The 11,455-nt window shown below is 38.5% G+C and overlaps 1 protein-coding gene across 1 annotated transcript in view; it reads right to left on the bottom strand.

Moving 5' to 3' along the window:
• Positions 1 to 9,074: 9,074 nt before the first annotated feature.
• The window catches only part of LRRC2 (leucine rich repeat containing 2), a 66,944-nt gene continuing 64,563 nt past the window's right edge, over positions 9,075 to 11,455 (bottom strand). The window contains exon 8 of the mRNA XM_032214726.1: positions 9,075 to 9,311. Within this exon, the coding sequence (XP_032070617.1) occupies positions 9,262 to 9,311 (50 nt within the window). The 3' untranslated portion in view covers positions 9,075 to 9,261. The remainder of the gene's footprint in view (positions 9,312 to 11,455) is intronic.

Raw genomic sequence — 11,455 nt, 5'->3', positions numbered from 1 at the left:
TTTCTATATTCTTCTTCTTTTTCTAGCATCTTGTGTGTGTCTTCTGACTGATTCCTGAACTAATGTATGCAACTCTCTTTGGCCCAAGTCTTTTGGACCAGAGGTGGTATTTAGCCAGTTTGTACCAGTATGCGCAAACTGGTAGCGGAAATTTGGCCTGGGTCACAGAACTGGTAGGTAACTCTGGCTGGCCATGCCCCCGAACTGGTTCACTCACTCTGCAGTGTTTTCCAGACTAGGAGGGTCCAAAATGGCAAGTCCTTGCTGTATGCTTTCCCAGGGCCCCGAGGGCTGCCCTCCTGGAGAGCCACTGCTGCCACTTTGGAGCTCTCTTTCCCCTGGAGCTCGCAATCAAGATCAAAGGCAGGCAAATGGGCCTGACCAAGGGGACTGCCAGGTAGGCAGTGTGGAAGACAAGTAAGCATGTCAGGGCCGCCTAGCCACAGGTAAGGGACCTAGCAGCCTATTCCCTTTCTCATGGCCCTGCCATGCAAGCAAGCTCCAAACGATAGGGGGTGTGAGCTTCAAGCAGCGGGGGAGTCGGAGCCAGTTGGGGTGTGATCTCCAAGTGGTGGGTTGGGCATATGACCATCAAGCCACACCCACAAAATTAGCCACGCCCACAGAACCAGTAGTAAAAAAAATTGAATAATACCACTGCTTTGGACTACCCCAAACTGCTTTCATATCTTTGCTTCTGAATTCCTCATACTTGAAGCTTGTGAGCTGCTAAAGTTGTAAGATAAGTAAAACCCTTTGAGCTCTCCTGAACCGTAACTGTTTTCTGTCTACTAAATGCTTCTTTCCTTAGGATCTTACTACAGCTGTGAACCATAGTCCTGTGATGCCACGAAACAACCCAGCTGACTTGAAGCATTTCTGACAATGTTATATGCATTTTGAATCATTTCTGCCTTTGAATTAAAATCAAATCAAATAGTCTCATTAATTATTTATTTATTAAGATGATTTAAATGGCCTTCCAATTCACGATGACTCTGGAGGGCTTATATAAGTGAAGGTTGGGATTTTTATAGAATTTCAGACAGATACCAGAGCAAAAAAAAGTGTATCCCTTCTTTTTTTTCTAAGGGGTACAAAATAAGCTCCAAATTTAGTTTGAATGCCTATGGTGTTATAATCAAATTCCTCCTAATTTGGCTTTGGCATGTTTTTATTTTAAATTTCTTGATTGATTGCACGAGATGTAACACCCTGTCTCAATGAAGGATGTTCTAAAAATGTTTTAGATGCATAATATGCATTAATATCAGCTTTTAAAGTGTTGATATTTATGTATTAGTTCTGCTCGGTCATTTTTTTAGTCTGTTGGCATATACCACAAGGCAAGAGGAAAATGATATAGATTAAGGAATATGAACATATTTATTTCCATGAAGACAAATAGAGAATTGCATTGCGAAACTGCATTTTAGAGATTCAGGACATATTCTAAGCAGATCAGTTGCACTTCCCAATGCTACACATTGAAACTGATCTTTACCTTTGCATCATAGGTGGTATTAAGCAGGTTCTGACCAGTTCTGAAGAACCAGTAGCGGAAATTTTGAGAAGTTTGGAGAACCAGTAAATACCATCTCTGACAGGCCCCACCCTCATCTATTCTCTGTCTCCTGAGTCTCAGCTGATTGGGAGGAAATGGGGATTTTGCAGTAACCTTCCCCTGCCATGCCCGCCAAACCACGCCCACCAAGTCACACCCATAGAACCGGTAGTAAAAAAAATTGAATCCCACCACTTCTTTGCAACTTCTAACCTTAAATGTCTGAGAACATGCAGACATCCCTATAATGAAATTAATGCTTCCCTTCTGATAATGAATCAAAGCATACATTGTTTGTTCTTGTATCAAAAATGCTAAAATGGGAGTTGCTGGTGCTCCCCTTTCAGGAAGGAAGGGTGGGAGGGAAGGAAGGAGGGAGGGTAATTGCTATCAAATAAATGATTGTAGTCCTCAGCTTATGACCACAATTGAGCCCAAAATTTCTGCTGTTATGTGAGACATTTGTTAAGTGAGTTTTGTACCATTTTACGACCTTTCTTGCCACAGTTGTTAATTGAATCACTGCAGTTGTTAAGCTAGTAATATGGTTGTAAAGCAAATCTGGTTTTCCCATTGACTTTCATTGTCAGAAGATTCCAAAAATTGACCACATGACCTTGGGACACAGAACCAATTGCCAAACGTCTGAATTTTTATCACATGATCATGGAGAGACTGCAACAGTTGCAACTGTGTAAAACGGTCATAAGTCACTTTTTTCAGTGCTGTTATAACTTTGAATGGTCATTAAATGGACTGTTGTAAGTTGAGGACTTCATTTCTACCTGAAAAATCTCTTGTAGGTTGTGATGATGAAATGGCATCATGTATTTTCCTGAAATTTCTAGCATAGCCAAAACTCCTAGCATAGTGAGTGGATGGAGTAAATGGAAAAGTACTATTTATAAATAGTTACCAGCATAGGTATTGGGGAGAAAAGATTAAATTTATATCTCAAAGTCACAACCGAAATCTTGTGATTTATATACAGGCATCCAGTGTCAAGTTGTTACTATCAAAGGCCAGACTTAACACCCTGGTTTTATAATAGACATTCCATCATTTTTCATCACTGCAATTAGCAGCAGATTCCCTTAACAACGTGACCAGGGTGCTGAATTTCTAGGTTGAGGCATGGAGTAAAGTTTCTAACAGTAGGAAAATAAATCACTTATCAATTTTGCTGTCTCAATACAAAAGACAGCAAACAAACTTGGTTTCAGATAAACTGTATGATGTCATTAGGGGAGTACAGTATTGGTTTTTTAGCTAATTCTGACCTAATTTGATGGATCTGTGTAAAAATCCCACTGACTTGTATTAATATTGTTAGTTGTTTTGCTCTTTCAATGCTGATGTTCCTTAGCTTCATCTTTTAAACTCAGCCAAAAAAAAAAAAAACCCTATGTTGTAATTAGTGGCAAATTAGTTTTGTAAACAGCCTTCTGGAGATTCACAGGTTGAAAGAAGAAAGATAAGTAAGGATTAATGAAGGGGAAGAAAACAGGTGGAATTTGTGGAACAGATGTCAAACAAAGGTAAGATAATACCATTAAAAATAAAAACTGTTCCTTTGTGTATTCTGATTCTGCTTGTGAACCTTGTGTTAACTGTTCAGTTGAAGCAAAGCAAACTTATATTCTTCTGGCCTCTTGGCATCTTGTACCAGAAGTCCATTTGTAACAAATCACATTATATGAAAAGCTGTCAGATCTTATGATAAATTGATACTCTCCTTCCCCAACCTCCTGCATCAGTGAAAAATCCACTTCTAGGTGGCATTTAAATGTCACTGGTCAAGAGGAAAGAAAATATAATTGTATTTTATTTTTAACTTTATTGATTTAGAGCCAACTAAAATCTACTAACCTTATCAGTTATCTCTTAAAATTTGAGTTTATTTATAAATGATCGCTTCTTTCCCACAAACAAGCACTAGAGATAGATCCAAACTGGATCATCTAAGTACCATGTTAATATCAAAGTATTTTTATACATTTTAAAGTATTTTTGGTCTCTTCAGTCATTAAAGTTATCAAACTGGCTTTTAAAAGATCAGTCACTGGAGTGGGAGGAATAACCTTTCTTTCGTTGAAGGCCTTGGGAGTACAACTGTTTGACAATGGGAAACATATTGACAGCGGACCCTTCATTGGATGCAGTCAGATAGAGATGGGAAGAGCTATTTGGATTTCTGCAGTGAATGGGTGGTAAAACTTGATTATCTAAGTGGCCCCTTCTAAATTCTATGATTCCATACTTCTATGATGAGTGAATGGCAAGGATGGGTTCCAGCTGATGCTACTGCCACTTCGCTCAGGGACGTGCTGCACTTCACACACAGCCACATGCACAGTACTAAAAAAAACAAAATGGTGGTGCCTAAGCGCTGCTGAGAGAACCAGTTCAGGGGCATGGCAGGCCGAGTTACTACCTACTCAGCTGAACTGGTCCTAACCAGTAGGAACCCATCTCTGGTGAATGGACCTAGACAGTGTGTGAAGACTAAACCATGGCCTCTAAGTCTGAGTCATTTTGCTCCAGAAATGAAGATGAGGATGTTGATCTTCCATTACACATTCAAAACATGATGGGTCTAGCAGTAGAATCTATTTTAAAGATTTAATGGAACAAACCCCCCCCCCAAAAAAAATAAATTGGATGAAAATATATACTTTGTTAGAAAAAATGATAAAGCAGTATATTGATATGAAACCTGAGATGTTTTTGTTGGGCATTCTACCATAAATACATGACAAAAAGACTATATATCTGGTTTTACATATATTAACTGCAGCTAGAATTGTATTTGCACAACAATGGAAAAATGATGAAATACTGTCAGATGAGAGTGCAATTACGAAAATATTAGAATGTGCAGAAATGGACAGATTACCGTATATACTCGAGTATAGGCCGACCCGAATATAAGCCGAGGCACCTAATTTTACCACAAAAAACTGGAAAAGTTATTGACTCGAGTATAAGCCTAGGGTGGGAAATGCAGCAGCTACCGGTAAATTTCAAAAATAAAAATAGATACCAATAATGTTTTTGAATATTTATTTCAAAGAAAAACAGTAAACTAGCGGTGTATTCAATGAAATACTTCACTCACCTCATGATGCTGATGTCCCGCTGTGATGATGATGTCCCGTGCAGCCGCGGGAGCGATGTCCCGTTTCCTATGACACACGGCATAGTGATTCCTATCATTGGATCACTGTACCAGAGGAGGTGGGACATCGCTATGTGGCTGCTTGCCATAACAAGGAGGAGGTGGGACATCGTTGCAGAGCGGCAGGAGGGGGAGGAAGGGGAATCGTAAGACAGCCCTGCATTACATTAGAACGTGAGGAGGGGGGATGGTGCGGTGCGCGCTGAGCGGCAAACTGACACAGAGGGAGGGGAAACTCACAGGGGCGCCGGGCCATTCACGAGTGTCACCCAGCGGCATGGCCCCGCCCCTTTTTCTCCTCCATTTCGGGCAAATTTTTCACTGACTCGAGTATAAGCCGAGGCGGCTTTTTTCAGCCCAAAAAGTGGGCTGAAAAACTAGGCTTATACTCGAGTATATACAGTAATGCTCATTATTAAGGATAAAGAAGAAACTGAATGTTTCCTGACGTGGGATGTATTCTACCAATGGTTAGACAATAGAAACAGAAGTTAGAAAAAAGGAGGTACAAAAAAAGAGGAAATGTTAATGTGGAGAGAATTTGATGATGAAGATGTTATGTATTATTGTGATTGCATTGATATACAGTTATATTATTAACAGTATTGTAATGAATATTATAACAAACATGTTGATTTTGATTGTCCAAAACCCAGATCCCACTGTCAACTTCTAAAGCGTTTCCATGACTATTATCAAGTTGATATAAAAAAGAGAGAAAAGGGAGGAGAATGCCATGCATATCTTTGGCCAGAGTCAGGTCTCATATTTCTACAGCTAGCGTGTGAAATGTGCACGTTCATAGCCTGCCGCAGCACCTTGTTGGTGGATGTCATTTATGACACAGACAGAAGGGAGGGGATACAGGGGTAAAGTTCAAGCTCCATAAAGCGGAATCAGTTTCAGCTCCACAGAAGAACATGCCAAAATGTTAATCCTAATAAATGAATGAATTTATTTTGAACTTTGTCTTGAGGCTCATAATTTAACTAGGTCATCGTTTGGAAACTTCACACCCACACTGTTCAGTGGAAATGGAAAGTAATACAAATAAAATAAATAAAAAATGTGGGTGGGGGAAGATTTCATGGAATAAGAGTCCATACAGCATTTCTAAATGTAGCAGTTTAGGGGGCACAGAGCAAATTATCCGGTATACAAGTTACTCATTAAGTAACTTGCTTAGGACTACCATATGATGGCAAGAAAAAAATCATAATGATCATAGATCAGGGCTGCCCTGGTCCATGGACCAGCTCTGGTCCGTGGCATGTCAGCAATTGGCCCACACAAACAAGCAAAGCCCGATCCATGGGATGCAGGCAGTATGCAAAACCATCTCCCCTCCGGTCTCTGGTGTCCAAAAGGTTTGGGGGGGGGTGTCACTGCACTAGATGACAGCAAGGTAATATTGATGATGCTTAATCATATGTCAATGGATTATCTTACTCAGTAACTCTGTGTAAATGTTACATAGGAACAGAGAGAGAACTGATGATGAAGGAGCCCACAGGTAGAGTCTTGATTTTGGGTCTAGAGCTTGGACCTCTGAGAACTTTCTTACCAACAGCTACTAAAATCAATCATGAGGGAACCATGAGAACGTTTTACCCTCCCTTCCACCCTTGAAGTCAGTCCAGAATACTATATCAATGGCATCAAGGCCATTGAGAAATCAAAGAGATTTAGAATGGGTGCACCACCCCAAATCAAGTTCTATCAGAGATAATCAACAACCATGATCAATATTATTATGAGCCATGGTGGCACAGTGCTTAGAGTGCAGTACTGCATGCTACTTCTGCTGACTGCCGGCTGTCTGCAATTTGGCAGTTCAAATCTCACCAGGCTCAGCGTTGACTCAGCCTTCCATCCTTCTGAGGTGGGTAAAAAGAGGACCCACATTGTTGGGGCAATATGCTAATTCTCTGTAAACCACTTAGAGAGGGCTGTAAAGCGGTATATAAGTCTAAGTGCTATTGCTATTTCAGTAAGGTATCCTATTCTGAAATCTGTCTGAAGGGGATCCAGATAATCTGCTTCTCCCAGGGCCATTTGAAGCTATAACCACCCTTTCAACAAATCCCCCAAAAGTGGGAGATAGGAAACTGGATGAAAATTGGCCAAAACCCAGTACACAAATGAAAGTACAGTTCATCAGATTAATTGGATTATCAATATAGAGTATTTATTGAATGGAAAAAGGGATTATGCAAAACAAAATTATTTTACAAGTTTAATGTGCACTAAACCAACAAAAATGACATACTACAAAACAAGTAAAATTTTCAAATAAAAATAAATACAATTATGTCTTATGCACAGGATCAAAACATTTAATAACCAACAAATAATGTTACAAATATTAATGAAAGTGCTTAGTTCTTAAATGTTCTTCTAGCTTTGAACAGCTGAAACGTGTCTAGCTCTTTTTAAGTCTAAAGTTTTGTGGTATCTTTCCAAATGAGTGCCTATCAAGACAAATACATACCATCCCAAAGATTGCCAATGTTTTCATTTTATGTAGATCACCTCTGTATTTATTAATACCTTTATAGGCAAACTTTATTAACACTGTCAAATAGAAAAATTTACTATGTAGGTAAAAAGCACAGGGTATTTTACTGATTACTAGAAAATTTAAGTTCTTTGTTTTCATATAACTTCTTAGAATATGTTCAAAAAACCCACCTCTAAATAGCAGACTGACTGGCTGAAATTTCCTAAGCAAATTGGGCAACAGTTTTACATGAAGCAAATGTGTTTGCTTGCAGGAAATTAAAGCAGAAAACCATACATTCTTTGGAAATCCATCTTGCTGTTGCTTTGCATGGGAGCTTCATTTTAACAGATGTCATGACAATGATTACCATGAAGGTAAACATAAAAGTTTCCCTTGTCCAGTCATATCTCACTCCAAGGGAAGGTGTTCATCTCATTTCTTAACCAAGGGAGCTACTGTTGTCCAAAAACAATTTCCAAGGTCATGTGGCCAGCAAGACTATATGCCAAGAATGCTGTTAACCTACCCATTGAAGTGGTACCTATTTATCTACTCACATTTGTGTGTTTCCAAACTGTCGGTGGGCAGGAGCTGGAGCAGGTAACAGGAGCTCACCCAATTATACAGCACTTGGATCTCAAACCCAGTCTATCAGCCTTCCAACTAACAAGCTCATCATCTTTAACCATGCCCCCATGCCTACTCTAAAGGGTTCTTTTAAAATCTCCATAGTTTAAAATATTATTATATATGGAAAGGAGGATAGTGAATAGAGCTACCACATCTAAGCTGCAAAATTCCTCACAGCCATTGGGTGGCAAAGTGGTTTCCTGTGTCTCTGCTGTGACTATCATTTTGTGGCCCTCCAGCTCTGAATAAAAGTCTAGTGGCCTCTAATGAAGTGCAAACTCTTTTAAAAAGAAAAAAAGAGCCACCATAATTGGTTCTGTATGGCAATTTATTACTAGCAATTATTTCAAGTCTAAGGTTGCAATGGAAAAAGAAGCTTCGGAGAAATATAGTAACCAAGTTAACTATAAGCAATCATTTCATTTTTTTTCTTATGTGCCATTACACAACTCAGAAAGTAAGCAATAGCTTTGTCTGAGAGTACCAATCAAAAAAAGTAGGAGGGAAATGTATTTTAGGAAGAGGGACAACATAAGATTTCAGAAATATAACTGCAGTGTTGATCATCAAGTTCATGCATATCAGGCTACCTAAACAATCCCTGGGCAACCACTGTAAAATATGTAAAAAAAAATCTAAAATATAAAGTATGTAAAATATATTATCTGCAAATCTTTTGTCCCATCTAAAAATGTAATTAAGTTGTTGAACTGCAAATAGAGTGATCTAGATTGAGGTCTACATTCCATGAAGATCAGTGGGTGATTTTAGGGCTAATCACTATGTGTCAGAGGGATCTGTCTCACCAGATGGTATAGATCCAATTACTCAACCCTGCAACCACTTTGAACTCCAAGGTGAAAGATCGGATCTACAATAGATGTAATGAATCCAGGGAATAGGTTTACTTTCCTGGCAGTGCAGTGCAGAGAGGAAACTGAGTAAACATGCATAGAGTAGCACAGTTAATGACACTTTGAGTCTGATAATTCTCCAGTGGATCACATGACTCAAATGTCTATCCCTGATGATGGGATAGGAAGAAATCAGAATGTCTATTGTTTCATTTGGGAAAAAACCCATTAGAACATATGCCTTATAACTTAATCTTTCTACATTTTTCATATAAGTATAATCACATCCTTTTTTTCATTAACAGAAACATTTTGCAAAGTGAATGCAGTCATGGCTATGTATGATTGCAACTATCATATGCCCACCCAGTCATTTAAATCTTCCATTATGCGTCAACTTCTGTTATTATTGATAGTTGATTCTTTTCTTCTTAAAAAGAGCTTTTGTTGCTACTGTGTGCTGAGGATGGTTTCTAATTCATCTGGCAGAAATAAGTCTTTACAGAGTTCCTGTTTATAGAAATTCCGCTGTTCATATTTGGATGCTAAGCGATACTTTTGTGGTATAGCAAGGAACAATCTCTGTAAAGACAAAGTATAAATATACCGTATTAACTGGTCATTTTGTGGATAGCGTAACTTTTTGAAAACAATTAGGCAGATATTAAAGCCAAGTTTCTAATATAGCTGGAAGAATCCATCTCTTTTGTTCAAAACTAATTTTCATATTATGAATCGTTTCACTGAAATGCATGTACCATTTTAAATAGAAAAATCCCATTATTTTTAATACTATTCTTGATCGAAATACAACGTGTTCACAGGAAATAATGTGTTGGAACAAAAGGGAGATGCTTCTGAGTCTCTAATGGATGCATAAAATTCAGTGTAATCTAGTATAAGATAGACCAAAAATACATGCAACAAGGGACCATGCAAGAAAATGTTTAAAAATGTTGCAGGGGTGATAAATCACACCCCCTTCTCTAAAATATGCAAATAATTCCCAGAACCACCAATTGTTTTTAATAAATTAATAAACATCCCAATCTTGTAAATTTCAGCATTTTTGCATGTGAAATGATTCCCAGATCCTGACTTGGGATAAAGTATGAGAAATGCATTAAAATAGGCTCTATGTATGATTTAGCCTGGTAAGACCCAAGACATCTTCTGCTCTTTCCCCCATACCAGGCAAGTTCCCCACTGCCTTCAAATAAGCCTTTCTGCTACTTGTGTTCTATTGGCCTCTTCTAAATATCAAGAAGCTAGTAAAATGATTTTATTCACAGGTATTAACTTCCAGTAACAAGGCAATTCTACTGTTGCTGCCAAAGAACTAAATAGGGCTCTTTTTCTGCTATACTGTAGTTTTCTTTTTTGCTTTCCATTCTGTTTCCTGTAACTGTTGAATTCAAGATTGGAATTTATGCTATGAACCAATCATTGGTACATGAGAGAAAGAGAAAATGTTTGGATTGGCTGTGGATTGGTCCTGATAGCCTATGGGATCCTTGGTGCTCTCTGAGCTTGGATATTTTTTGCAGACATTTCATTACCCAACTAGGTAACATCATCAGTGTTAGAAGACAGTGGAGTTTGCTTGCCCTGTCAATGTTGATGGAAGTTTTCTTGGTAATTTCTTCATTAGGCTGTCGCTTGACATTTGTCAGAGTGGTAGTTCCTTGATTGGGGTTTTGTTTACTTCTTGATTGCTGGTCTAGAATTAATGTTGGTGTTTATCTCTGCTTATCTCAATCTGAGTGTTGATTGCTGGCAAGGAGATGTTTTGGTCTTATTTCCTTTTTAGCTTTTTGATTATCTATTTTGTATAGTATGTAGATGTTGTTTATACATATGTGCCTGTTGGTGGCTGATTTGTCTGAGTGCCAGGCTTCCAGGAATTCTCTAGCACAGGGGTGTTCAACTTGTCATCACAGCAGCATATTGTGATGTATTGCTACTTTTCCCCCCTTCACTAAACCAGGCGTGGACGTGGCCAGTGCATGATGCATCCGGACAATGGGCTGCGAGTTTGACAACCCTGCTCTAACATTTTTGGACTTGACTTTTGTCTATCTCAGTGCTTAATACAGGAAATTAAGCATCTTCAACAAACCTCAATCAAGACCACTTTAATACCCTCTTGTCTCTGAGCTACTCCATTCCCCTCTCTCTCTTTTTGTCCCATTCCTATTTTTCATTATTTTTTTCTTCTCTCTGTTTTATTACAGTCCATAGTTTCCTCCCCATCTCATCCCTTTTCCATTTCATCCCACTGAAATCAACTCAGAGGCAACATGACCTGAATGTTCCTCCCTTATCCAAGTTAAACAACTGGTGCCATTTGTTCAGGCATTCAGGGCCTTTTTATTAGATGGGTTTACTTATTATGCAAATCCCTGGTTTATTGAATTAACTATGGTAAGATGAATGTTTTTAACACACTGAACCACAATTTACTGGCCTTAGTATCTCTGATCTTTAGCGAATTTAACAAGTTCGCTAAAATCAAGCCAACCTTATTACAGCATAAAGCAAACAGGACACTGTCAGTCACTAAGGCAATTTAAGCCCTTATTTAGACTCATTCTTTATTTTATGATAGCATGTTGTATCTTGTTAATAGTTTGAAGGAACATTCCCCATTTCTGTTTATATCCTTTTAGGTTCCTGGACTTAGATTAGTTTCTTTGAACAGCCACAATAAATAGCAATAGCAATAG

The sequence above is a fragment of the Thamnophis elegans genome, chromosome 3 (assembly GCF_009769535.1).
Source record: "Thamnophis elegans isolate rThaEle1 chromosome 3, rThaEle1.pri, whole genome shotgun sequence".
Classification (NCBI taxonomy): Eukaryota; Metazoa; Chordata; class Lepidosauria; order Squamata; family Colubridae; genus Thamnophis; species Thamnophis elegans.
Note: the sequence above shows the minus strand (reverse complement) of the source record. Positions and strands in the feature narration are given on the sequence as shown.